We start from the raw sequence: 26,668 nt of genomic DNA, 5'->3' as shown, positions 1-26,668 counted from the left end.
GAGAGTTCAATTTGTAAGCATATAATCATTTGTTGTTTATCCAGCATATTTAATTGTGAATAAAGCCTAAAAAAGATTAGTGGAAAGTATAAATAAAAAACAAGAACATATACATAAATAGGGCATTGCATTGATATATGATTTATTTATCTCAATTTCTTTTTGATTTTAACGACATTGCAATGATCATATGATAAAAGGAAAAATAGTTGTTATTTAACGACATTGCAATGATCAAGCAAGAATATAAATAGTCTTTAAAGTCTCAACTATACCTGAGAAATAAACAATATAGGAAAAAAATATGGAAATTTGTTGTTATTTTAGTAGACATAAAACAATTGTATTACAGATATGAAAGGAACCATTAACTACATACCGGATGGAAAAGTCAAGAAATTGATCAAATAATGTTCATATGATGGGATATGAATTGGACGGGCAATTCAACTCCAAAAGAAGTGAATATAACACTTGAATTTTTGGGACCCAAATGGTCCATGAAGCCAGACATACATTAGTATTATGCTTTGTTTGTGTGTGTATGACAAATAAGAGATCTTCCATGGCAGCTGGAGCAGACTGGCAATGTTGACCGGCGTTTGTATTGTTAATCTACGACTTTTCAAGTAGTGCTCTTTTTATGAACCTTTCAAAGAATATAATAATAATAATTAAGGGCTCATGTTTCCAATGAATTTAACGTCAGTTTCCTGCATATATGGGTCCATGCACTGATGAGAGCTGTTTGGTATGACGGTGAGATGGTTGATATTGGATGCGGCTCCATATTCAATCACATCTGATGGTTTAATTCTGTCTTGTTTTTAATTATAGCAGATTCTCATTTCTCTGTCCTTTATTTTATACCCTTCACTCGTCAAAGTCAATGAAATTGGTTTCACATCGTTGGAAATATCTTTAAGGAATTAGTGGTCGATCAGCTTCTCTTATTAAATAATATTGATCATTTCTGTGATCATCAATCATGAGTACAGTACTAATCTCTTATGATGCTAAGCTTGGCTGAAGAGTACTATCAATATTAGATCACAGCAATTTGTTTGGTGATGATATATATAATCTGCACTTAAGCATGGGTTAAACTAGAGTTCAAAGTTTTAGTACCAATATAACCAAAACCTCTCATGGAAAAAGGCCTAATGGGTCCAGCCAGTTCTATTCATGCTTGTTTGGTCATCTAAGTTTACAAGAACCAAAGTCAAATTTGACTTCAAATAGATTTTTTTTAAAAAAAAAACTAAATATCTCAAGCCATCACCCTCTGAAAAACACTTGTTTGTTAATGAACCTAAAATAAGAAAGAGTTGCGCCCTTCTTTCTCCAAAATTCTTAATCAGGCCGTTATTTTTGGATGCATATTTCTTGAGATATTGCATTTCCTTAAAGATACCGCCATCTTGATTATGAGTGTTAAAACTGCCATATAAAGTTTTAAAATTCATTAAAAATGTATGAGCACAACCATATGCGTCCATATATCTGAATGTCTAAATAAACACATTACTATATATATATATATATATTTATGTAAAAATTGTAATTCATGTAAATTCAAATAATCACATATATGGGCATTTGTACATCCTTATATTTGAATGCTATTAAATTATAAATTATATATATATATACACTCATTAATAGATATATACAGGGATATATTTTGCAAAATATAAACAAGAGCTAAAAATATTTATAGAATTTGGATATAACTTAAAAGGTGAGTTATCCGCTTGGACGGTGGTGGTTCCCATCCAGTCCAGCTAGCTTTTGCATGGACATCACGTGGACCGAGGCTTAGAACTTGTGTGGTTCTTCTCTTCTTTTTTTTTCCATTTAATTAATTAAAAAATAATAATAATTTTCAAGAGAGAGAAAAAAAATGGCACTCACATGCAGTTGCTTAAAAATTAATTCATTAGTTAATGGACTGCTCATGGTTCTATAATTTATTTATTTAATATAATAGTTAATTGTAAGGATAAGTCATAATTCTAGTCAACTAGCCATTAAAGCACACAGGATGGGTCCATTCAACGGACTAGGAACCAACGGCTACATCATAATATTGCGCTACAATTGGGTCAAGTTGTTCATACCTAAAGGAATAATCAACACCTTCTATTTTTTTAATACTGAATTACTTATATTAAAATCACACTCTTATTAACCACAAAACCATTATCTAAAAAAAGTATGCCAAAGAGTCCGATTTTTCACTTTAAAAAGTAGGTGTATACCTACCTAAAGTTATATGGATTCCATTTTGGCAAAAGACCAATAACATTAATTACAATATAAGTATTAAACTTATTCTCAAAATAAAAAAATATAAAAATATTTTTAAAAAAATAATTGAATAAATCATTAATTTATTAAAAAAAAATAGAACAAACAAATCAAGATTCACACATAAAAAATGAAGCTATTTATCAAAAACGAAACAAGGGTAAGATACCATCTTATTTTAGGAATAACCAAACATTTAGTTTATTGGACAAAAATATTATTAATTACAAAATACTCCAAATATATTTACAAAAACTTTTAACGTAATTAGAAATATATCCTTGTTTGGATATATCCTCCACATCAGCCTAAAGTTTTCACCCTCCTCCAACTCCTCCGTTCTATAGTGTATATATATAGAGACACCCTCCTCTGCCTCTGTTACTATATCATTCTCTCGTTCTCCATTTTCTCTTCTATATTGGGATTTGGAACTCTCGATCTTGATTTTCATCAATGGCAGGAGGAGCAATCGTCAACACTGCCGGAGGGAAGGACTACCCCGGAAAGATGACTCTTTTCGTCTTCTTAACATGCCTTGTAGCCGCCACCGGAGGCCTCATCTTCGGCTACGACTTAGGGATCTCCGGTACACTGGCCCTCATCAAAATCCAATCTTTTTCTTTTGAATTTTTGGGTCTTTTTTCATGCATGGGGTATGTGATTTTGAGTTGTTTTGTTTGTTGTAGGTGGTGTGACGTCCATGAATTCGTTTCTGAGGAAATTTTTCCCTTCAGTTTACCGTAAGCAGCTGGCGAACCAGACCACCAACCAGTACTGCAAGTTTGATTCTCAGTTGCTTACCACTTTCACATCTTCACTCTATCTGGCCGCGTTGATCGCTTCCTTCTTCGCCAGTACCGTCACTAGGGTGTTTGGCAGGAAGTGGTCTATGTTTGGGGGTGGCATCATCTTCTTGGTTGGTGCTGCCATTAATGGCGCAGCCAAGGATGTCGCCATGCTCATCATCGGCCGTATCTTACTCGGAATCGGTGTTGGCTTTGCCAATCAGGTGATCATCTTCTTTTCCTTTTTTTAATTTCCTTTTATCTTTTCTTGTTTGATCTCTTTGTCCTTGTGTGTGTTTTTTAAATATATATATATATATATTATATAATAGTAAAAGAAAAACCTTTCTTCATTGTGTTTGATTTTTGTCATGAGCTTGGAGATGATGTTTTGCAGTTGTTGTTTATCTGAGAATAATATTTCTATAAAATATAATTTCTAATTGGAAGGTGAAACGTTCAATGTTTCTGTTTTCTAGATCTTTATTTTAAGCTTTTAACAAACATTTTTTTTTTTGGGTCTTTCTTATATACTACGATTAGGTTTCTGTTTTATTTGTTGGATTTTTTTTTATATACAGGGAAAGGCATCAATCTCCCCTGTCCACCTTTTTCAAAACTTTTGTGCCGTTCTCTTTTGTCTGTTCACTCTATTAACTCTTCTTCAGAACTACTGATGATGTGAAGTATCATAATTTTTAATGGTTCTCAGTGTTGATAAAATTTAGATATCCTAAAAGAAACACCTTCATGCCTTTATTTTATTTCTTTTTTTAATTTGATGTGTTAAGCTGATTTAATTACATCATAAGTTAAATTAATGTGAAATAATAACAGGCATTCTACTATGATTTATATGAGAAGTGAGCCCTCTGTCTGACCCTCTCCAGTTGCTCCTTTTGCTATTCATGAATAAATCCTACTATTCTTTTTCTACTTCTTCTTCCCACGTGACGTACGGTTTTGTTTTTAAGTCCACCAAACCGTTTACTTTTACAGCCAATTGCTTTGGAATCGTAGTGAGAAAGATAAAGAAAGGGATCATGTTGAATAATAATATATTAGTATTCTATGAAACCCATGATAGTCACATGCTTATGTTCATATATTTGGCTGTTTTGTTATATTTTTATTCAATTGATTGGTGGTTTTATTTGACTTTAAAATGTCTTTTTTTTTTTAATCTCTCTTTTCATCAATGAATGTGTATTATTTAGTCTGTGTATTCCCACCAAGGCAATTGGAACGATCCCATACAAAAGCTTTGAAGAAATTAGCCACTTTCTTTTGTCGCTTTGTGGTTCCCACTTTGCTGCTTTGGTGGGCCGGTTCATTGTTATTCTCACACACTCCTTTTCTAATTGTTATAGTACTATATATATAATTCCAATGTTATTGGACTACTTGTTGAGCTGATTTACTGTTTGACACTTTTGGTTCATCATTGTCCCGTACTCTGTTTTAATGCTTTGTTCGATATTTCCGATTTGTCAATTAAATAAGAATGTGCTCTATTTCATGAGAGACGCCAAGTGTATTGTGATTTATTTATATTTATTTTTTTAAAAAAATTGCAATAGCCTACTATTGTTTAGATTCCAATGTGATATTTCTATACTCATTTACATAATATGTTGTAATATAGTTATTTGCTTGCACTTGCATTATTAGTAAAGAGTGAATTAACCAATGAGAAAGTTGCAAAATGATGACAGTCTGTTCCAGTTTATCTATCTGAGATGGCTCCGGCGCGTCTGCGTGGTATGCTTAACATGGGTTTCCAACTAATGATCACTATCGGCATCCTTGTTGCCAACCTCATCAATTATGGCACTGCAAAAATCAAAGGAGGATGGGGTTGGAGAATCAGTCTTGCTCTCGCAGCTGTCCCTGCAGCCATTATTACTTTAGGTTCTTTGTTCCTTCCTGATACTCCCAACTCTCTCATTGAACGTGGTTATGATGAGAAAGCTAGGAACATGCTTCGTCGGATTCGCGGCACTGATGATATCACCTTAGAGTACAATGACCTTGTGGTGGCTAGTGAAGAGTCCAAGGCTGTCAAACACCCATGGAGGAATATACTCCAAAGGAAGTATAGGGCCCAACTCACCATGGTCATCTTCATTCCCTTTTTCCAACAATTTACGGGCATTAATGTCATCACGTTTTTACGCACCTGTGCTCTTCAAAACCTTTGGCTTTGGTGCCGATGCTTCTCTTATGTCTGCAGTTATTACTGGTCTTGTCAATGTCTTTTGCCACCCTTGTTTCCATCTTCACTGTTGACAAGTATGGTAGGAGGCTTCTCTTCTTATTTGGTGGAGTTCAAATGATCATCTGCCAGGTATGTCATACATGGAATTCTTTTCATGTAACCCTTTAGTTTCCTTCCATATATGGAATTCATACATGAGATATCTATTTCTTGCATTGTAGATTGTAGTTGGAACGTTGATTGCCGCCAAATTTGGAACAAGTGGAGAAGGACATCTCCCCAAAGCGTACGCAGGCTTTGTGGTGTTGTTCATATGTCTCTATGTTGCGGGTTTTGCATGGTCCTGGGGGCCTCTCGGGTGGCTCGTCCCTAGTGAAATATTGCCTTTGGAGATCCGATCCGCTGGACAAAGTATCAATGTCTCCGTGAATATGCTTTACCTTCCTCATTGCGCAACTTTTTCTTACCATGCTATGTCACATGAAGTTTGGTCTCTTCTATTTCTTTTCTGGATGGGTGGTGATTATGACCATCTTCATTGCCTATCTCTTACCGGAAACCAAGAATGTACCAATTGAGGAGATGATTCTTGTGTGGAAGAACCATTGGTTTTGGAGCAAGTTCATCGCAGATAGTGATGTTCATGTCGGCAGCCTTGAGATGGGCAATGGAAAATCTGTTTCTGTATGATCTTCTTTGAGAGTAAACTGAAAGTCCCATGTTCTTAGATAAAAATAGCTTTAGTGCATATTGTTGGATGATTATGCTGTACTATGTTTAAGGAACTTTTCACTTATCTGTTTTTTTTTTTTTTTATAAAAAAATATGTATACATATATGAACTTGTTCTTGTGTTTTTTTCTTCATATTTGAGGTTTCAATGAATTATAAAAAGTTGAAATTTATATATGTTGAATTTAGTGCACTTAGGACTCTCTGTGATGGTTATGGTTATGGTGCTGTTTTGAGTGGGAGTGGAATGTGATTCTTCACCATCTTTTTGTTCACAGACAGAGCACTCAGGGGACATGCTTCTCATAGGCTCTGTTTGAGAAGTCCTCAACAACCTGCTTCTCAAATGAGTACGTCTCTTGGAAGTGCCTTTTTTGGCATTTGTTCTGTTATGGAGAACTCTTTTTCTCCCTTTTTCAAGATGCCTTCCGCTTATTCCGTTTATCAAAAGTACAATCAATCCATCTTGGGAAATCATTATAAAAAAAGTGTGAATCATTAGTTTTTTTGCTCAATAGGATTGAAGGAAGCTTTTTTTAGATTTCAGCATGAAAAAGCTTCTTCTTTTAAACTAATCCAAATAAAACTGATATCACTGGTTTCTCCAGGTTAAATAGAAAAATAAACATCTCCATCATTTTAATTCTCTGGTTTGCTTTGTTTGATTGTTTCTACGTTTTATGAGATATAGCCAAATGTGAATTTCACCAGCTCACTTCAACAGCCCTTTTCTATGATAGATTGAGTTTTTCTTGGTATATGTCACCATCACCGGCAGAAAAGAACAGTCATCCCTTTTTTTTACTTTTTTTTTCTTTCTTTTGTAGTTTAATGCTCATAAATTTCAATAAAAAGTTGCAATAAATGGAGGATAGTGATCTCATCAAAATGTTATGGATCATATTCATTGGTGATCTTTCCAACTTCCAAGTAGCTTTCAAGATATCTCTCTGTGATTTCCCATGTTGCAGGGCATTGCACTGCATGTGAGTTTAGGCCCCTTTTCATGAACACAGGGAAATTGTTGTGGGCTTTATGGATTAGGGTGGCCAAAATTAGTAGATTCAGGGGCCCAAACGTCACATGTTGGACCTGAGTGTTAAATGGCTTGGTGATAAGAATGATGAGGTTCATGGAAAGATTATGTGAAATGAGAGTGAGTTGTCCTTCACGCGCTTGCAATGAAAAAGAATAATAAAGTTGCAAGCAAGCCTCAACCAAAAAATAAATGGTTTGCTTCTCTTGTGTTCCTAACTGCGTTCTTTTTATCTGGATAAACATTGGATAAGTCTTATGACATGGAAAGTTAGAGGAAGTTATTAACCTCACAAGTCGAAGACTCTGGATATTGGATAGACTCGTACACTCATCTGTTCCTCCTTATTCAGTAGATCAGTAAGTACCATACTGTATAACAGCAAGTGTCTCTCCAAAACTTATATACACTTAACTATTTTGAATATTTTGTTGTTGAATAACTTGAATTTCAATAAGTTTAACAAAATAATTTTTTTTTAAAAAAAAAACATTAAAAATAATATATGTTTGATCTATAAACATCAAATCTTTTGTGACCATTCATATTTAAAAATATAAATTTTTTATGTGTATTCACATCTTGAACATGACTTATACATTTTGTAAAAAAAAAATAATTTTTTTTCTCGAACAGCCGCCTACTGTAAGAGAATCTGGCCTTGAGGATTTTGATCTTAAAATTGTTCATATTTATCAAAATAAATCAATTCTTTAATGTCTGCGGACACTTCAACTCTTTTGTTATATATAATCATTATTTTTTTAACAAAGAAAAAAAAAAAAAAGGTATTCCATCACAATCCCTGTTAGAGTAAAAGGCGGTGATTTGGTGACCTGCCACACCATGCTTGCCGACATTTCGTCTGCCGCTTCTTTTTCCTTCGGGATTAACAATATCATAGATCCATCCTTAGATGCTCGCGTTCAAGTTCTTGCAACGAATCTAACGGCCAATATTGCACCCTCACTCTACAACCACTCTTGCATTAATGAAACTCACATGATGGAAAAGACAAAATTAGGCTCGCATGTCCAGCTGGTGTTCCGATGCCGTCGCCACGTTCCTCTCCCTTCCACCGACCGCCCACTTCTTTGTCGTTCCGTACGCCAATCGCTAACCTACATTCACTACGTGGCAAGTTCTGACTGGGTATCTTCACAGAACATTAACCATTAAGATCTCACCACGTAAGCACTCATCAAAAGTTGAACTGCTTCCGAGGGTAACCATCTCAAACCCCGCCATGAAAAGATAATAAACAGCTGCGAATCGCGTTCCTCTCTTCCAACACTCAAACCAAACGGAACCCTCGTGTTTCAATTGGCCTCGAGCTCCGGCGATGGCGCCCCGTCTCTTCGCCTGCTTCGGGCGTGGGGCGTCCTCTTCGTCCACCACCACCGACAAACCCGCTTCCTCCCCCGACTTACATGACACGGCGGACCAGGCTGCCGAGGAGCAGCGTCGGGGAGGTGCGGTGCTGGTGGAGCTCTTCTCCTCCCAGGGCTGCGGCACCTCGACCGACGCTGAGGCCATCGCTAGTCGCGTGGGCCGTGGGGATCTAGGCCTCGACGACGTCCCCGTGGTCGTCCTGGCGTGGCATGTGGATTATTGGGATTACCGAGGTTGGAAGGATCCGTTCGGATCGAGCGTTTGGACGGTGAGGCAGAAAGCCTTCGTCGAGTCGTTGCAGCTCGATACTCTGTACACGCCGCAGGTGGTGATTCAGGGCCGGACTCAGTGCTTGGGTACCGATGAGAACTCCATTGCTGATGCCGCCCGTGCTGCGCCAAGGTTCCCCTCGCCCGCTATGAAGGTAGACTTTCTGCTTCCTATTTCCAATATCCTCTTAAAAATGAGGCTTATGTGTGTGTGTGTGTTCTGTTTGCTTCCGTCCGGCTTCTCTTTTCTATCCATTAATTGCTATCAAAACTTTTTATTTGCTCAATGATCACATTTGTCAGCTTACTTCATTAACTCTGTCGTTTTTCGGGAGAAGAAGTTGGATCTTAGTTAATTAAAATTCAATTTAAACATTTTACTGTTGGTTGTTATTTAAAATCCGCTCTTATGGTTTTGTAATGGTTACTACACTTGTTGTAATGTCATTCATGCTGTGTCTAAAATTTAGTTAGATTTGTCCATATTTGCTATTAGAAAAACCATGTCTCCTTTTTTTTTATGATTACTAATTTACTATAGTCTTGATGTGTGAAATAACTTTGTTAAAATGATTCATTCATGGCATATGGTATTACAGTATTAGTTATTCGGACGCGAACTTTTTCTCCGTATGGCACCTATTGATCGCTATAAATGTGTATGATAAGCTGAAGGTTTCATTTTGCCACAGGTAGCTTGACTATTCGTAGTCCTGTTTGCCAGATAATTTATGGAACCATTCTGGCAACCAATTTCTTGAATGCATATAATTGGGGTATAGCATGGGTTACTTTACCTAATTGTCCAGTTCCCCTTTTTAAAAATACATCTTTTTAAAAGAACTATTTGTTTAGCTGTGATCGTGATAGTACTTAAACTTTTATAATAACCGCTACGTTGAAGATAGCCATTACTGAAATGGTTGTAGATTCAAGCTATGATTGTTATTACAACTAAGCTAAGATACAGTTCATATATTTTGAGAGAGACCATTTTTAATTTGGTTGTGATTTGTTGGTGGATTTTGAAATATTTGAAGCTCAAACAAAATCTAGTGTGTTTGGCTAATGTAGGATGAATGCTTGAATAACATATCTGGTTGAATAGCTGAGATTTCAGAATGCCTCTGAGTAAACACCCTGTTAATATGTTAATACTTAATAGACAAATGCGTGCAAATGTTTTGAAGGTCTTGTGCAGATTTCACCTCTCATGAACAGGTTGACACTGTTTTCTTACATGACCAACTCTAGTAATTGTTTTTGTAACATATGTTTTCTTGGTATGAGAATGCATTGCCACTTTCTTTTTCTTTCCATTGTATAGAAATCAGAGGAATTTTTCTTTGAGATAACCTACTATGCCCCTGTTGGTTTTTTTTAAAGATGTATAATTATAACTTCTGTGTTTTGAACCTGTTAGGGTATATATTATTATGGGTTCAGTTACTTGAAAAGTTTGCCTTGTTCTTAGTAATTGCGTGTCTAAGTTTTTTTCCTCTACCAGCAGTGTTTTACTTTGAGAAGGTCCTGCTTGGGAGATAAGTGACCCATCAGGAACATGCTTCCCTGTTTATTATGTAAGCATGACTTAATTGAGAGTGAATGCTATGCTAGGTGAAATATGCTGTTATTAGTAGAGTTTGGAAAGGATGTAACAAAGAGGGAGATTTTTTTATGTCTAATTATTGGGTAACCGACTTGAGTGACAATTAAAAACAGGTTTTACACACATACTGAGAAGTAACTTATCTAGCGCTGTCAAATAACTTAGCCAATCTTTTCTTTTGTCCTTTCCACTCTTAGCAATAAGTAAGACAGATATTGGTACTGCACAAGAATTTACCGCCGGTTGTTTGCTTTCCTTCTAGATGTTAAGTGGGAATCTTATGTTGAGTCTCTACAGAAGCATGATTTGGTTATAATCTTATGCTCAGAACATACTTCCTAACAAATTTTATTAATCTGGCTTGCAGGCAACTTTCCATAAGTCATCACCGGATATGTTGCAGGTGTCCTTCTCAGGCACATTGGGTTCAAAGGTGGACAGCAATGGGGCGGATGTGATGGTGGTGCTGTACGAGAGTGGATTGGTGACAAACTGTGAACGAGGTGAGAACAAAGGTCGTGCGCTGAACAATGACCACGTTGTTAGGCGCTCTGAGAAACTGCTCACTGTTAAGGATGTCTCAACAAAGAAGAAACTATCTGGCAGTGTTCAGTTCCCTCTGTGGGAGAGTTTCAACAGAGCCAAATGTGGCATTGTGCTCTTTGTTCAGAACCGGTCTTTGCAGACCTTTGGCGTCCAGCACTTCCAAATCCCAGACACCATCTGATTCTTATGGTTGGTGGGTTGAAAACCGCGCAGCTTTTGATTAATACAGTGCTTCTGTATAGTGATGTTGTGATCTGATGAGTTTACTGGTTCCAGCTTGTTATTTACTCTTGTTTTATATTTTATATATTTTTTCATTGTTTATTTTTGTAGCTCGTTACTTCATTGATTTTATCATTAGAACCGTTTTATATGTACGATGGAGGGAGTTTTGTGGATTTTCTGTATTTTGTGGGAATTGAAAGCCAACGACACTTGGGTAGTTGGGCTTAATTCTGTTTGTGTTAATTTCAACTCGGGCCTGATCTGATCTGTTGTCTAACTAATTATGTTGAGGTAATGCAATCAAATGCCTCTCGTAATCCCGGACTAAGAATAGAGTCCGCAATCCAACTCCTGAACCGAATGGTTGTTGTAGGCTTGATGCATCAGTGGTACACCTTCTGTCTAACTGCAATCATGCCGTTATGGGGATCTGCCCCACAGTCACGTGAGCGCACGCCCTGCCTGCACATTTGTTGGTGCATGAACCAAGAGCTCTCTGGTCCTGTTCTTTAATTGTGAGTGATGACACGTTACATGAATGCAGGTAACACCGTACCACGCGTGTCATCCCCTTATCAGGTCCTTTCAGTAAACGAACTTAAAAAAAAAAAGATTGAAGGATGTGGGGGCTCATTTATTCATTGGGCTCAGGCCCATATGTAGTGGGGACTCCGTATGTGATGACCAATTCATTCCATGCTTATTTGGCGGCTAGTTCTTGATAAATGATAAACACCAACATAGAGAATCACGTCCGTTCACGTGAAGATTAGATGCCTGTCCGTTTGACTACTACTCCAGTTAGGACAAGAATTTTCTCGCTCTCGCTCTCTCTAACTCTCTCGATCTCTGTTCGAGAACTATCTTCTCAAAGTTCCAGCCAAAAGCACTATATTTTAACCCAATAATAATAAGCTCGCACTATATTTTAACCCAATAATAAGCTCTCTTCTAAGCTTGGTAGGGAAGCCATCGATTATATGCTTAAAAGTTGAATAATATCTCTTGTTCCATCATAATAAACAAAAGTTTGCTACCATGGCATCGATTTTGATGGTTCAAAGTTATAACCTTTTTAAAAACCCTCATATTTTTAGGTTGCATCTCCTACTAATTATAAGTCCTATTTTTAGCACTCTTTTTCTCTGATTTCAAAACAAAATTTGAAAATAAACAGAGAATTTTGTGTATGAGAAAAGAGCCATCAATTAAGTTGATCAATATTACACATCAGGTTTTCAACATCTCTGAAAGTCAGGCTCATGTTACATCTTTTCATCATCATCATCATCATCAACTCTTCACAAGAACTTAATTAATTACAATCCGAACATCTTGCTTTACATTTTCACACCCTGATCAGTGATCAGCCCTTCAAATATTTGCACTTTAGCTCCTCCATCCATCTCAACAAGTTTTCACATCGATGATTGATCCATATATAATAAATAGGTTGGCCATGAGTGTTTTGTTGTTTTAGCTCGGACCCCAGCAGCTGATATACATGGCTTGCCGGACCGAGTCCTCTGCTTGCTTACCATGCTCCTCTTTTCCCCCGGTGCCGTTCACTGCCCGGCTAACACCAAAGCCGGCTAACGGCAAGATCCCTCCAGATGCCAGCCGGCCTTTGCCGAACTGTAGTGATCTAAGGCCGGAGCTCAACTTGGCCCCCGCCATCCCCTGTTCGTCTGCACGGCCGCCACGCTCGCGGCCATATAAAACCTGTTCCAATAACTCATCTTGATAACCCAAGATTTAGAGAAGACACAACAACTCTTTTGGTTTTTTTTTTTTCTTGCAATTTGCTCGCTATTCGATGTTACCTGTTTCCAACTTTAGAGGGGTTTGTGCTCTATTTATTGAGAGCTAAGAGGCGGTTTTCTTTTATAAAACCACTTGTGGTTTCTGGTATTGGTATTGAGTGGTATTAGTTTCTGGTTTCACTTTTCTTTGTTTTTTATTTAACAATAGGACAATTAAAGGTTGTGTCCTCAAGTGACCCGAAAGCATTAATCATTTTTTTTTTCTTTTAATTTTTTTTTCTCATAAGAAAAGGAATTTTCGTAATATGCATACTAATTCGTTAAATAAATCATTTCGTCTTTTAGTTATATATAATCCATGTAATAGTGATTCGACCTTGTGATCATTAAAGAAAATAAATATTTTTTATGTTTCATTATTTTATTGTCTTCCACTTAAATAATTAGTTTGGGACTTTCAAGGTAACAGGTGTAAGCCTTATCCGATGCGAGAGGGGTGACTCACCTTTCATCTACAGTGCAAAGGCCTGTCCTTTTCCATCTTTTATCATCTTCAAGCTATAATTAATACCTGTCTACTTTTTCTCACTGTACTATTTGTTTTTTTAAAAAAAAATTATTATTACTTAGCCTGAAGGCCCTGAACTCCTCGTTTGGTAGGCTGCAATTATCAGTATTAAATAGTTTTTAAAGAAACAAAAAGCGTAAATATATATTTACAGAGAGAATCAAGTACTTATGTATTTTATGTCTCTCAGTTTCTCAGATGCACAGGTTACTCTACTGTTTTACTAGGATTTCACTGAATTTCATTCAGTCCGCTGTAAATATAATATATGACATCAATATGCAAGACCTTATTCTCTTGATGAACACATCATATGTAAACAACATCAGTTAGGCTTCATCTTTTATTGAATATTAACTTGATATGCTTTTTGTTAGCAAGCCTCATCTTCCGTAACTGAAGAAGATACGGCTGCAACTTGCAAGATATAACAATGTTTGGTGTGGTTGAGACAATTAATGTTTCCCAGTGCATCATCATCTTGAAGCTCAGAAGCCAACTGTTTTCAAAAGAACTAGTTTTTAAAGCTAGCCATGGTTTTCTCTTCATCAGTATGAAGTTAAAGAGAACAAAAGTATAAGCAAGGAATAACAAGTGGGTCTACATTCATTTTTGTAGTTTTTCTTTTCCACTGCTCCTTGTCTTCATCTTTTTTCTTGTTATCTTTAGCTGCCTTGGCCCACACGCCCTTAATCAGTTGCTCTTTCTAGCTTGTTACCGTATTTGTCACGTTCATATCTTAAATTCTAACTCTTATTCTGTAACTTTCTTTTTCAAATACAAATTGCTGCTGCTTTAAAGCAAGGAAGTTTCCTAAAAGGAACCTAAATATATATAAGTTAGCAAAGTGGTGTTCTTACTGTCATTCATATATCATATACATATTACATACCAGTGCGCTATATAATAATTATAATTACGTTTTGTTTGCCAACCTTTTATGATACAGTATCTGGATGAGCAGTATGAGCATCAACCTGAAAGATTGGCAACATTGGCAAGAGATTTTATCTCCATATAATATCACTGCTGATGATGTGGCCTTCTAATTTTAAACATTATCACAAGAGTAAACAAAGTAAAGCTTGGAAAGGGTCGTTTAATTAGACACCCATATCTTAATAAACAACTTGGACGCGTTTAAACTATCAAAAGTCATTATTAACTAGAAAAATTAGCGGGTCCTATGGCAATAATGTCAATTGAGAAAAAAGAAACAAAGCTCATGGGGCAGTTCATGATGGTGATTTTTGACATATATTTAATTAATTATTGTCTCCCTCTTAATTAATTACTAGTATTTTCAGTGGGTGGCACTTTCAAGCTGTGCCCAATTTAATGCTTAAGATGTTGATGTGTATGAGTTGTTTAACATTATTAAATGACTAAATTAAAGACAAGACAAGAAAATAGTAAGAAAGAAAATTTGTTTCCTTCTTCCTGTCCAGGAACCACTATTACATTAGATAAAGGCTTAGTAAACCAATCAAGCTCAGATATTAGATTAATATTACCGCCTGTGACCCACTACGATTGAGGCAATAGTTTTATCAAGGAGTAAAGAGACACTAATAGATATTTAATTAGGCATGAGGGCATTTACTTGGGCATTTTAACCATGCCAACTTCTTAAAGAAAGGTTTTCAAAAATAAATAAGCATATATATTTCACATCCAAAGATACGAAAGAAAGATTTCCCCATTACTGAGATCTTATTGTCTCCTTTTCTTTACCTGTTTGCATTTTTCCCCTTCCAATACAATGCCTCCGAGTGTAAGTAAGCATATACCAGTCATAGTCAGCCCCATCACTTTGTGAACCACTTGGTGCTTTTTATAATAGAAAACAAGACTAAGCCTTTCTTTGAGTATGACAACACCCAATCAGACCATTGATTATTGGCACCCTTTGAGATGGACTGAAGTAAAAGTTAATTCACTCTACACGTTTGTTTATCATGGGGCCCATTCATTCGTTTTCTTGTCAAAATTCATAAATGGAAGGCTTTGAATTCCTTGAAGGAAATATGGTAAACCTCCCTGACTACAGCCATAATAGATTAACCAATTCCAGGACCTGATATAATTCTCAATAAGAATAATCAAACAAAATTATCAACAAATTTTGGCACACATACACCTTGAAGAAATCTCAATTGTCAGACAAGGTTGAATTGATTTACTTACAGACTCTGTTATTTCAGGATAAACAGTTTAAACACATCCCAAAAGAAATAGAAATGAAAAAGGGTTGTGCACCATGTATTCTCGGAAAATTTTCTGTAAGTGAAGCTTACAGCAACAACTCATCATAGCAGCAGCACCTCTACACTGAATCAACAACACCTTCAACTTGTTGTCGAGCCAGGTATCTTTCCCTCCGTTCTTTCTAAAAGATTGAACATAGGGATAAGAGATCAAAATAAGAAAATTTGGTAGAGCTCAAAAACTATCTAGTTAGGCTCTACAGAAATTACCCATTCATCAATGACGAGTCCTTCAGAAGCAATCCGAGGACCGGTGTCTTCAGGAGGTTTTTTCCGTGACTCAAGAGCTGCCTCAGCTTCAGCCAGTAGCCGCTTCAATTTTTCCAATTGCTTCAGTGACAACATGGGTAACATTCAGCATAAAATTCCAGTGCGCACACGGGAACACACACACACACACAAATCATTCACTGTTGTTAAAATTGTTGCTTACAGGACTAGGACGATTAACATCTAAGAATACTACTCGCAGGATTTGCTCAACCGCAACCTGATCTTTCTGCTCATCAAACTGACAAAAGAGAAATTTCTTCAGAATGGGAATTCAAACTAAGCCCAAATTACTCATGGACAATGAACATAAGTTCTACATGCACGCAACATGACTCATCCGATATCGAGAATCAGAATTCTAATTCTGTGTTACTTCATAAAGCTATCCAATATCCATGTACAATCAGTAATTCCAAACCAAGTGCTATGTTAATCATCACCAATCTAAATAAAAATTATTATAGATAAGTAGGTGGGCGGAAAAAGACCAACCAGTTCTGGGACATACTCCATGGGTTCATTGACCTTCAAACTGACAATCTTAAACTTAACCTTGCTTTTCTGGTCTTGTTTTTCATCATTCTCTGGATGCTCAACAAACTTGAAAAACTTCAAAGGAAGTAAAAACATGTGAGAACAAGCAAAAGGCCAGGAATAGAAAGAAAAAATGAATCATAGTACCAGTCGCTATAATACTCTCGCCTGGAGAGAGTACAGCCCCAGGGGGACGCATGAAACAACTTTTGGGTGCAGTTGTTTGAAACTGTAATAATCAATACAAATTGATCAGATTCATTTCCGCAAGAAAAGGCATAAAAATTATCCCTCATAGGCAAAAGTTTAGAAATTGAAAGCTGTGAACATGAAGTGTGAATTACAGAAAACATGCATTACAGTTCCAATTAGAAAGATTGCTATTACTAGCAGAGTCTAGGTACAGAGTCAACAATGAATCGCCTATCTGAGCGCAGTTGTTCATGTGTATTAGTGAGTTCATAAGTCACACAAAACCTATGCAGAACCATACCTTAAATGCTACATGAGATTTGCTGGTATTCTTTATCCTGACTGCACTCTGAACTTGCTTGCCAGGTTCATCTTCAACAAATAAATAAACAAGTATGTCAACAAAGGATCAGAACCTCATGAAGCACTTTTCACTCAGTTGACAGAAAATCGGTTCCTATGGAGAAAAATATCACTATTGACATTTTTTTTATAAAATATCTATAATAAGTTACGTGTGTAAACTATGAAAAGTATGCAGAAACTCGGTAGATATTATGCACTAAATAGTAAGAAAAATATTTGCCATGATTGCTGTCCGCATATTAGCATTAATTGGTAAACATTTGGCAACACCTGCATAAAATTTCTATCCTTCAGCTGCCAATAAATCAAGTCCTTTGATAGGTTAATGATGGCCCAAAAAGTCAAAAACTGTATAACAGCCTTTAAATGCCGCAATGGACTTCCCATTAGAAAGCGGGAAATTATGGTCCTTCTAGAATATTGAATAGATGTTGAGCTACTAAAATTTTGAATACTGAATTGTACGATAGCCATACAATTTTTGAAAAGAAATACTGAATGTAGCACCGCCACGCCACCATTGAATGACATTAAGGGTGATCAAGAACCAAAAAATCAATTACTTTATGGGTTAACCTTGCAACGCCTCTTTATTAAAATATATATATATATATATATACTCTGGGAAACAATGGGTGATGTCTGTTTATTCAAAAACCAATAGTTTGCAGCCTGAGGGGCTCTTATCCTTCCAGGCATTGAGTATCCATTCACCTCACACTTAACCAAAACCAACAAGCTTGAAGCTAAGGCATAATGATATACATAGGGATGAGTATACATAAATTCTCTGTTTGATCTTCCATGGTGCAAATGTGATTTAGATGTATTAAAAAATAGCAGCAATTAAAATGTCTACTGCTAACTGATCATAAATACCAATCTGATAGCAAGAGGAAGGATCAAAGATTTCAACATGAACCATAATAATAAGAACAATGTCAGCACAAACTACCACGAAATGTTATCTGTTCTTCTCTACGGAGTTATAAAACTAATCAAACAAAGAGGGAAAGAGATCAAGACAGAGATCCACGTTCCACTCGAAGTAAAAGCAACACAACAATGCAATTAAAACATCCAGGTAAATCTAATCTTAGATTCAAATCCACAAAGAATTAGCTTAAAAGATGAAAATTTTTCATCAAAAGAAGAACACGCATTCCTCAAAACATAGCAAAAGGCCTAATTTTGCAACTCAGATCCCGAATAAAAAAGGGGGAAAAACAAAAAGAAAGGAAATGCTCACATGGAAAGTAGAGCTTGGTGGCGGGATCCAGCCGGAGCCGGCGTCTGGTGGGCAGTAGCGACCTCGCCACAGATGACACCGAGCTGCTACCAGATCCCTTCTGCTGCATGACTAACCCATTCCCCAGACTCCCCCTGCCCGAGCCATGACTCGTCGGATGCTGGTGGTGAGTCAGCGACACCGACGAGTTGTTCGAGGACGAACCCCCTCCTGCGGCTCCCGCGCCGGAGCTCTGCCAGAATGGCATCCTGCACAATCCCCAGACCTTCCCCTCGGACTGACTCCGGATTGCCATCAGTCTCACTCCATCACCGTTGCACAGTTGGACACTCAGCGTCCGCGGAGAGAGAGAGAGAGAGAGAGAGAGAGAGAGAGAGAGGAATCAAAGAAAAGGTGGCAACTTTACAGAAAGGAAGAGAAGGGAAGACAGGGCGGACTTCAGCCCGCGCGTTGCAATGCAGCTATGAGGTTGCAGTTGGTGCCCGTGTGCTGGAATCCTGACATAAAAAACAAGCAGCGCGTGCCTTACTACTTAATAATAATAATAATAATATAACTATCATTCATTAAACTTTATTTGGAATATATCAACTTTAAAGACTAGAGCATTTATCCTAATTGACTTATAAACGTCCATAATTAACAAGTCTTCCGTGCCAGTGTGAGTCTCGTGCATGTAAAACAAGCCTTGTGGAAGACTGAAACTGCCCCCTGGTTTCTGGGGGTGGGCGTGTGGGACATGACATCTCTATGCCACAATATGCTTTCCAGCTCCCGGTTTCTCTTCCAAAACCACTGAACCAGCAGCAGTAACTCATTCATTGTCACCTATATATATATATTTCATATACGTCCCCATTTCTCATCACTTGTCTTGCAAACATAAATCACAGCAACACAGCATTTTCAACTTTCAAGCACCTCTTTCTTTGGGATATGGGTTCCGTTGGGAAGGCATCATGGATGGTGGCCATGAGTGTGGGAGCAGTTGAAGCTCTGAAAGATCAAGTAGGCCTCTGCAGATGGAACTATGCCTTGAGATCTCTGCACCAGCATGCTAAGAACAACTTGGGGTATTTGTCTCAGGCCAGGAGGATTAGTTCCTCTGTGGATGTGATGACAAAGGCTGAGGTTGATGAGAAGATGAAGAAAACTGAGGAGACATTGAAGAAAGTCATGTACTTGACCTGCTGGGGACCCAATTAGCCCTTTGGCTCTACTTAGCTACTGTTTTTTTTCTTTTTAATTTTTTTGGGGGATTTCTGTTTCCCTTGAGGTTTTGTATAAATTCAATATAATGTAATGCAAAAGTGCAATTCTGGTTCACAAGGCATTTTCTTCTCTTCTCTTTTGCTTGGAACCTTTTATTTTGAAAATGAATATCACTGTCTTAATTAGATCTCCTTGCGCCCGAGTGAGTGCACACACAACAGAGTATTATTATTCTTTGGTTCATCACAATCTGCTGATAGTTTTCTAAATCAAGCTAGAATCCGAAACAAGAGAAGAGCTTAATTCAAATTTGCTGGCCTTTCTTTTATGTCATTATAAATGAGAAGATATCCAAATTACATTCAAAAGGTCATTCTTTGACTTCATCGTCCGACCATACCCCGGCCTAGATTTGTTCAAACTTACTTTCCCTTGTGGTCTTAGATTTATCTCAATTTACTTTGCTCTAAAATTAAGCATGGTCTATCCACTGCTGTATTTATTTGAAGAGACACTGCAAGAGTCCTATATCTTTACTTACTAATTATAAAAATTAAAAACTAATTCTGAATTTTGAGTTTCTGAAGTTATTAAACTGTCTTAAACTTAAAACCTATCACAGTGCTGTTGTTCACTGTGACAATAAAGAACAAGAGAAGGCTGGCACGTGGCACTGGTCATAAACATTCAAAAAAAAAAAATCCCAATACCACCAACTTTGTGAAATCCGGATGCTGGATCAATAAACCAGCAAAAGTGGTACACTACTAGCTTTATCTGAAAACATGTTGGTTGATTAAACCAAGCGAAAGCGACCCTCAGGTTTTCCTGAAAACAATGTGGTAACTCACTAAAACCAGCAGTTTATAGCCCCCTGTTTTATGTCACCCTCCCACTGATGTACTCACCCATCCAAATCCAGGTGCCCCACAACTCTGTATAAATGTTCAAGTGCCCCTTTGTGCTCTTCATCATTCTCAGCTCAACACAACAATCTCTTCTTGTTTTAGAGAACATGAAAGCAGAGCAAGTTGACCAGAAGGCGAAGCAATCCGAGGAATCTCTCAGAAAAGTCATGTATTTAAGCTCTTGGGGGCCTTATTAGCAAGACAACCTGTAATATTTTTGTATTAGTATAAATTTCCACTCGGAGAAGAAAAATTTAGAGTTTAGACGTATATAAATGCAAAAGCCTTGTTCAATACTTTGTCTCCCTCTCTGCTATTTAAGTTCTTCTCACATACTTCACTTTCAAAGAATTCTCCTTTAAAATTGATAATAATAACAGTAAGAAGAAGTTGACATTCTTATCTAATATATATATTTTTCGTAGTATTTAAAAATTTCCAGAATCTCAATTATATAATTAACACTTTATAAACTTTAAAATTTTATTATCTAACAGAAAAAAAAAATTTTGAAAATTTTATTTTATACATAGTTATGAATAAAAAAATCAATTTAAAAAATTTTAAAAAATTGACCAAATTTTAATTATATAATTATAACTAAGACCTTCTAAAATTTTTAATTTTATTATTTAAAAGATAAATTTTTTTGTAATTTATATTTTTACATAGTTATGCATAAAAAAATATCTATTAAAAATTATGACATTTCCTCTTATTATCGTCTTTTAAAAAAATTGCCCAATTCTCAATTAGATAATTACCTCTAACACCTCATAAAAATTTTTTTATTATTATTTTTATAATAAAAAAATATTTATTATCTATATTGACAGTAATGCATGAAAAAAATCTATTAAAATAAAAAGGTGGATAAACTACTTCGATTAAGATAAAGAGGCAAGTGCAAAGAAACGCCACAAAAAGTGATACGACAAGATCAAAACACCAAAAAACAAAATAGAACAGTGATGCCCCCTGAGCCTACGACGTCATAGGGAACCCAGCCCATGGATAAATCGTGTGCCTCCTCGCCCCATCCCGATCGTGCTCCCTAGCGTGATCCAGGAACTCCGTGCTACTGACGAATAGTAGCCAGAGGTTCCTCCAGTTTTGCTTTAGCACCGTCTGTAAAGACATCGAACCACGACAGGAGTATATGATTAATCTTCGAGAACAAAGCATCGTGAGCAAAGCAAATTAAATTAAATATCGCGATCATTCAGAGCAAAAGCCAAAATATTCCACAATAAAGTTTTAACAATCAAATCGAGTAAAAACCCTTTTTAGTGAGGCCACAGTTCCCAATCTCCATGAGCACTAAATCGACGTAAGGTCCTCGAAGGTGTAGGCAGATTAAAGAGTCTACCAAAATAATTCCACAGTACACGAGTAAAAGCACAATGCAGGAAAAAGTGATCTACCGATTCAATATCAGAATGACACAACACGCAAGTTACAGTTGGGAGTCTATTACAACCTCTTCATACAAGATTATCAAGAGTGAGAATCTTTTTATTTCAAACCAGCCAATTACACAACACTCAAGTTACAATTGGGAGCCTATTACATATTTTTCTTTATTACAACCTTACACAGAAAAAGGAAAAACCAAAGGAAGTCATCAACGGGCAATTGAGCTACAGGCGGACATTTGTTAAAAAACTCAATACCACCAGCTTCGTGGAAACAGGACGTTGGTTCAATAAACAAGCAAACGTCTTTTGGTCTTTTCTGAAAGCATCTCACTAAACAAACAAAAACAGCCCTCTGGTTTTCCTGAAAACCTGGTAGGCCTGCACCAAACCAGCAGTCTATTGCTCCATGTTTCCCATGGTTCTCCTTATCCTCCCACTGTTACCACCAACACCAAAACTCTATATAAATGCTAACAACCCCGGTATTATCATCATTCTCAGCTCAACACAACAATCACTTCTTGGTTACTACTCAAAAGGACTTTTTGCAAGTTCAATCTCCACAAATTTTCAAAAAAAAAAAAAAAGAAGAAAAATCTATATATATCAGACATGGGTTCAACAAGCAAAGCTTCATGGATGGTGGCAGTTAGTGTCGGTGCAGTGGAAGCACTCAAGGACCAAGGTATTTGCAGATGGAACTCTACCTTCAGGTCTCTTCACCAACGTGCCAAGAACAACATGGGATCTTTTTCTCAAACCAGAAGGATGTCTTCTTCTTCTTCTTCTTCTTTAGAGACAAGGAAAATTGAAGAAGTTGAGCATAGGGCAAAGCAATCAGAGGAATCTCTCAGAAAAGTCATGTACTTAAGCTCTTGGGGGCCCTATTAGCAACCCATCCTCAACTAAGTTTTGAAAAAGTGGATAAACCACAATGCATTGATAAGATAGAAAGTACAGACTCGAACCACTAGACGTGATGAGTGAGAAAAAAAGAACAACCAAGCCGGAGCCATCTACCCCCAAAAAGCCATGAACAAAACACTAAGACTAGCCGGTGCTAGGGTCGAGCGTCTCCTCAGAAGACCGGGTCTCCTCGAATGCCTTCACACGAGGGCCAAGGAACTCTAAGCTTCGTCTGACAGTGTTGAAATCCTCCTCCAACTTCAACTTTGGTCCATCTGTGAGAGAAGAGTACCAAGATACAAGCATACGGTCAATTTTCACAATGAGACATTGAGCATGCAAAATATTGGCATTGAAAATTCAATCATTCCTAGCTATCCAAAGATTCCAAATTATTGCTTTCGCCACTAAGTCCCCAAAGGCCCTCCTCTCCGAGTGCAAACCATATCTCCACCAACCCCAAAGATCCTGAATCGAGAACGGTATCTGTGGAAGGCGAAGGATTCTGATGAAGTAATCCCAGACAAGATTGGCATAGGAGCAGTGGATAAACAAGTGGTCGACCGTTTCAATCCCGCCGTTACACATGACGCACGTAGCAGTAGGTAATCTGTTACATCTCCTTCGAGCTAAGTTCTCCAACGAAAGGATTCTGTTTTGCCACACAAGCCAGTTAAATAGATTGATTTTTCTAGGACACCAATTTCTCCAGAAGAATCGTGAGATCGAGCATCTGAGTCCTCCATCAATTAAAAGATTATAGAAGGATTTGACCGAGAAAATCCCATTTCCAGTAAGTCTCCAACTCTTAATGTCTCTTGAGTGACTATCCGATGTCTGAACACCAATAGAACACATTCTGACGAATTCATTGTCGATGAACGGCTGCTCCTCCAATAAGTGTCTAAGCTCATAGATAGTGCTATTAGTGTGGCGGCACTCACTGTACTCGACAGGCCAAAGATGCATAGGGGCGACACCGTTGATCCAGCAGTCTCTCCAAAAGAATGTCTCCTTGCCTGTAGAGATTTTGTGGGAGAGACAACTCCTTAAAGCCGGAAGACAGCTCAACACCCCTTTCCAAAAGAAGGAGATTCTTCCAGATTGATTAGGCCAAAGATTCGATCGAGATAACCCATAATTAAATTGAATCACATCCGCACCATTCCAATTAGGGTCCTTCATGAACTTCCACCACCATTTCCCCAGCAGGGCCTTATTGAAGCAATCCAGGTCCAGAATCCCCCAACCCCCCTGATCCCGAGGTCGACAGAGATTTTTCTAGCAAACCAGTCGACAACCCGGATGATTAATATCAGGCCCTGACCAGAGAAAGTCCCTTCTAATGCGATCAATACCTTTAACTACCCAACCAGGTAAACGGAAAATGGACATCCAGTAAGTTGGGATAGCCGATAACACCGAATTCACAAGAATGAGGCGACCACCTAAAGACAAATGTTGCAATTTCCAAGCCGCCAACCTTTTTTTCGAACCTTGAGAATGACCCCTTCCCCAATCTCGCTATGCGGTCTTCTACCGGATATTGGAATACCCAAGTAAACAATCGGTAGTAAGCCCACCTTGACTCGCAAAGGTATCTACAACCGCATGACTAGGGCAAAGACACCGAGTTGACTAGAGAAAAAGGCATGTTTTTTTGAAAAAAATTCGCTTCAAGTCCAGACATCCCTTCAAATAAATAGAGGATCAGCTTGATAATCCTGAGGTCCTCACACCCACCAGCAGTCAGAATCAGAAGATCGTCCGCGTAGTGCAGATTGCATCTCCTCCCAAACGATCCCAAAGGGAGCCCCACTAACACTTTCGAGCTGAGAGCGTGCGCAAACATCGAGCTAAGAACGTCAGTTACTAGAACAAAGAGTAATGGCGACAGAGGGTCACCCTGCATCAGACCTCTGTGATATCTGATATACCCGTTTGGAGATCCATTCACCAGGATTGAAGCTTTTGATGAAGCCAGGATACATTTGATCCATCCAACCCATCTAGCCCCAAAACCTCTAGCCGACAGAAGATCAAAGATAATGTCCCAATCCACAACATCGAAAGCCTTGGCAAAGTCAACTTTTAAAATGTGACCAGGGAGATTCCTCTTGTGCAAACTAAAGATCAGTTCCTCTGCAGTAGCGATATTATCTAAAATACATCTCCCTTTCAAAAACGCCGACTGATCCGAATCGATAAGCACGTTAATCACATCACCAAGGCGAGTCGCTAAAATCTTAGATAAGATTTTTAATGAGGAATTGATAAGGCTAATTGGGCGATAATCCCCTGGCGACTCCGGGGAGTCAACCTTGGGAATAAGAGCAATATTAGCCCAATTGATACGCTCAAGATTAGCTCTCCCCCAATAGAAATCCTCACAAAGAATAAGCAAGTCAATTTTTGATAGTCTCCCTGTAATTGTCTAAAAGAAACACAGAGGAAAACCATCGGGACCCGGTGCCTTATCCTTCCCAAGTTCAAAAACCGCCGCCTTTAACTTCCTCCAACGTGAACGGTCTTTCGAGATGGGACAAATCAACATAATTCCTATTCGAAAGGAGTTTCCGGAAGTCAATCATGAACCGATCCGAACGCTTTTGACCAAATTGGTGTTGAAATTGGCAAACGAAAACCTTCCCAATCTCCTTAGAATCCGTCGTTGTGGTTCCATTAAGATTGATACTAGGAATAAAATTCCTATTCTTACGGCCATTCGCCACCATATGGAAGAACCTCGTGTTGTCATCACCCTCTTTCAACCACTGCAGTCTCGATCATTGCTTCCAGTATAACTCATCCTGCTTACTAATCATGGACATCTCAATTCTCAAATCCTCCTCACGTTTGGATTCAGAGTGAGAAAGAATCCTATTTTCAGCCTCCGAATCTAGCTTATCCAACTCAAGGAGCAGAGCAAGTTTCCTAAGTTTGATGGAGCCGAATGAAAACTTTGCCCAGTGGCGCAGCTGCCCTCTAAGAAAGATTAACTTTTTAGCTAAGATGAAAGCACCACAGCCAGTGGGGACACATTCCTCCCACCACTTCCTAACATGGCTCTCGAATTCCTCATTAGTGGACCAAGCCAGTTCATACCTAAAAGGCCGCGGGACAAAATGATGACATCCGAATTCGAGCCTGATAGGGACATGATCGGAACCCAGCCGGGGTAAACTGTTCTGGATCAACTTAGGAAATAAGCGAGCACAGTCGTCATTCACAATGAAACGGTCAAGCTTCACCCAGATCGGATCAGCTTGTCCATTGGTCCAGGAGAATCTGCATGCTTAAAATTTGCCATTCTAATGTCCTCAAAATTTGGCTGACCTGAAATTTTATCGCCCAAGTCAAATGTAGCATTAAAATCGCCGCAGATAATCCAAGGTAACCCAGGGGGGCCCACACTGGCACGCAACTCATCCCAAAAAACCTGCTTCAATGATCGAGCATTAGGCCCATAGACCGTAGTACATCTCCAAGCCAAATTCTCTCTTATGGACAGAAACTCCACAGTCACACTAAAGGACCCCCTCAAGACGACCGTTCCCGTTAAAAACGCACCATTCCAACCAAGGATAATACCCCCCGCAGAGCCGCGAGCCGGGAGGAAACAAAATTGATCAAGTCGAGTCCCACCAATCTCCCTCCAACATGAAGGGGAAATCTCTTCGAGTTTAGACTCTTGAAGACAACATACATCGGCAAAGTGCATATTTAAGAAATCCTTCACTAGAAACCTTTTGGCTGGTTTCCCTAGCCCTCTAACATTCCAGGTAATAATATTCATGGGCAACTAGTGTTAACGCGATCCTCATAGGAGGATGCCAAATCCCTAGAAGGGGCTAAAAGTGACTGTTCCAAGTGGCGAATGTGATTCA

General features: G+C 37.9%; 5 protein-coding genes across 5 annotated transcripts; 4 read left to right on the top strand and 1 right to left on the bottom strand.

The window, feature by feature from the left end:
• The first annotated feature begins 2,683 nt into the window (after positions 1 to 2,683).
• On the top strand, positions 2,684 to 6,127 carry LOC120278163 (sugar transport protein MST3-like). The gene is given in 7 exon segments (XM_039285085.1): positions 2,684 to 2,899; positions 3,000 to 3,322; positions 4,814 to 5,266; positions 5,268 to 5,354; positions 5,356 to 5,445; positions 5,538 to 5,749; positions 5,751 to 6,127. Coding segments are annotated over 7 exon segments (1,554 nt in total). The 5' UTR covers positions 2,684 to 2,766; the 3' UTR covers positions 6,007 to 6,127.
• A 2,210-nt stretch (positions 6,128 to 8,337) lies between these two features.
• LOC120278160 lies at positions 8,338 to 11,368 on the top strand. The gene is made up of 2 exons (XM_039285082.1): positions 8,338 to 8,900; positions 10,722 to 11,368. Exons 1-2 carry the CDS (start codon positions 8,427 to 8,429, stop codon positions 11,079 to 11,081), a joined length of 834 nt encoding a protein of 277 aa, XP_039141016.1. The 5' UTR covers positions 8,338 to 8,426; the 3' UTR covers positions 11,082 to 11,368.
• A 4,200-nt stretch (positions 11,369 to 15,568) lies between these two features.
• Positions 15,569 to 18,842, bottom strand: LOC120278115 (vesicle-associated protein 4-2-like). Its single transcript, XM_039285032.1, has 7 exons — positions 18,338 to 18,842; positions 17,024 to 17,094; positions 16,678 to 16,759; positions 16,489 to 16,604; positions 16,157 to 16,234; positions 15,934 to 16,053; positions 15,569 to 15,845 (listed from the first exon to the last, which is right to left on the bottom strand). The coding sequence occupies exons 1-7, from the start codon at positions 18,630 to 18,632 to the stop codon at positions 15,783 to 15,785; spliced, it is 825 nt and encodes a 274-aa protein (XP_039140966.1). The 5' UTR covers positions 18,633 to 18,842; the 3' UTR covers positions 15,569 to 15,782.
• A 328-nt stretch (positions 18,843 to 19,170) lies between these two features.
• LOC120277857 lies at positions 19,171 to 19,684 on the top strand. Its single transcript, XM_039284700.1, has one exon. It carries the CDS (start codon positions 19,274 to 19,276, stop codon positions 19,541 to 19,543), a length of 270 nt encoding a protein of 89 aa, XP_039140634.1. The 5' UTR covers positions 19,171 to 19,273; the 3' UTR covers positions 19,544 to 19,684.
• Positions 19,685 to 22,063: 2,379 nt separating this feature from the next.
• On the top strand, positions 22,064 to 22,776 carry LOC120277888. The gene has a single exon (XM_039284742.1). The coding sequence runs from the start codon at positions 22,488 to 22,490 to the stop codon at positions 22,764 to 22,766; it is 279 nt and encodes a 92-aa protein (XP_039140676.1). The 5' UTR covers positions 22,064 to 22,487; the 3' UTR covers positions 22,767 to 22,776.
• The last annotated feature ends 3,892 nt before the right edge of the window (positions 22,777 to 26,668 follow it).

The sequence above is a fragment of the Dioscorea cayenensis genome, chromosome 15 (genome assembly GCF_009730915.1).
Source record: "Dioscorea cayenensis subsp. rotundata cultivar TDr96_F1 chromosome 15, TDr96_F1_v2_PseudoChromosome.rev07_lg8_w22 25.fasta, whole genome shotgun sequence".
Lineage (NCBI taxonomy): Eukaryota > Viridiplantae > Streptophyta > Magnoliopsida > Dioscoreales > Dioscoreaceae > Dioscorea > Dioscorea cayenensis.
Note: the sequence above shows the minus strand (reverse complement) of the source record. Positions and strands in the feature narration are given on the sequence as shown.

What these genes read in the sequence shown, in the direction of transcription:
- LOC120278115 (XM_039285032.1), bottom strand. Translation starts at nt 18,632, where the DNA reads ATGGCAATCCGGAGTCAGTCCGAGGGGAAGGTCTGGGGATTGTGCAGG. An exon ending in TGGAGTATGTCCCAGAACTG is followed by an intron (nt 16,235 to 16,488) that starts GTTGGTCTTTTT and finishes CTCTTTTGTCAG; the next exon opens with TTTGATGAGCAGAAAGATCA. An exon ending in GACTCGTCATTGATGAATGG is followed by an intron (nt 15,846 to 15,933) that starts GTAATTTCTGTA and finishes TCAATCTTTTAG; the next exon opens with AAAGAACGGAGGGAAAGATA.
- LOC120277857 (XM_039284700.1), top strand. Translation starts at nt 19,274, where the DNA reads ATGGGTTCCGTTGGGAAGGCATCATGGATGGTGGCCATGAGTGTGGGA.
- LOC120277888 (XM_039284742.1), top strand. Translation starts at nt 22,488, where the DNA reads ATGGGTTCAACAAGCAAAGCTTCATGGATGGTGGCAGTTAGTGTCGGT.
- LOC120278160 (XM_039285082.1), top strand. Translation starts at nt 8,427, where the DNA reads ATGGCGCCCCGTCTCTTCGCCTGCTTCGGGCGTGGGGCGTCCTCTTCG. An exon ending in TCCCCTCGCCCGCTATGAAG is followed by an intron (nt 8,901 to 10,721) that starts GTAGACTTTCTG and finishes TCTGGCTTGCAG; the next exon opens with GCAACTTTCCATAAGTCATC.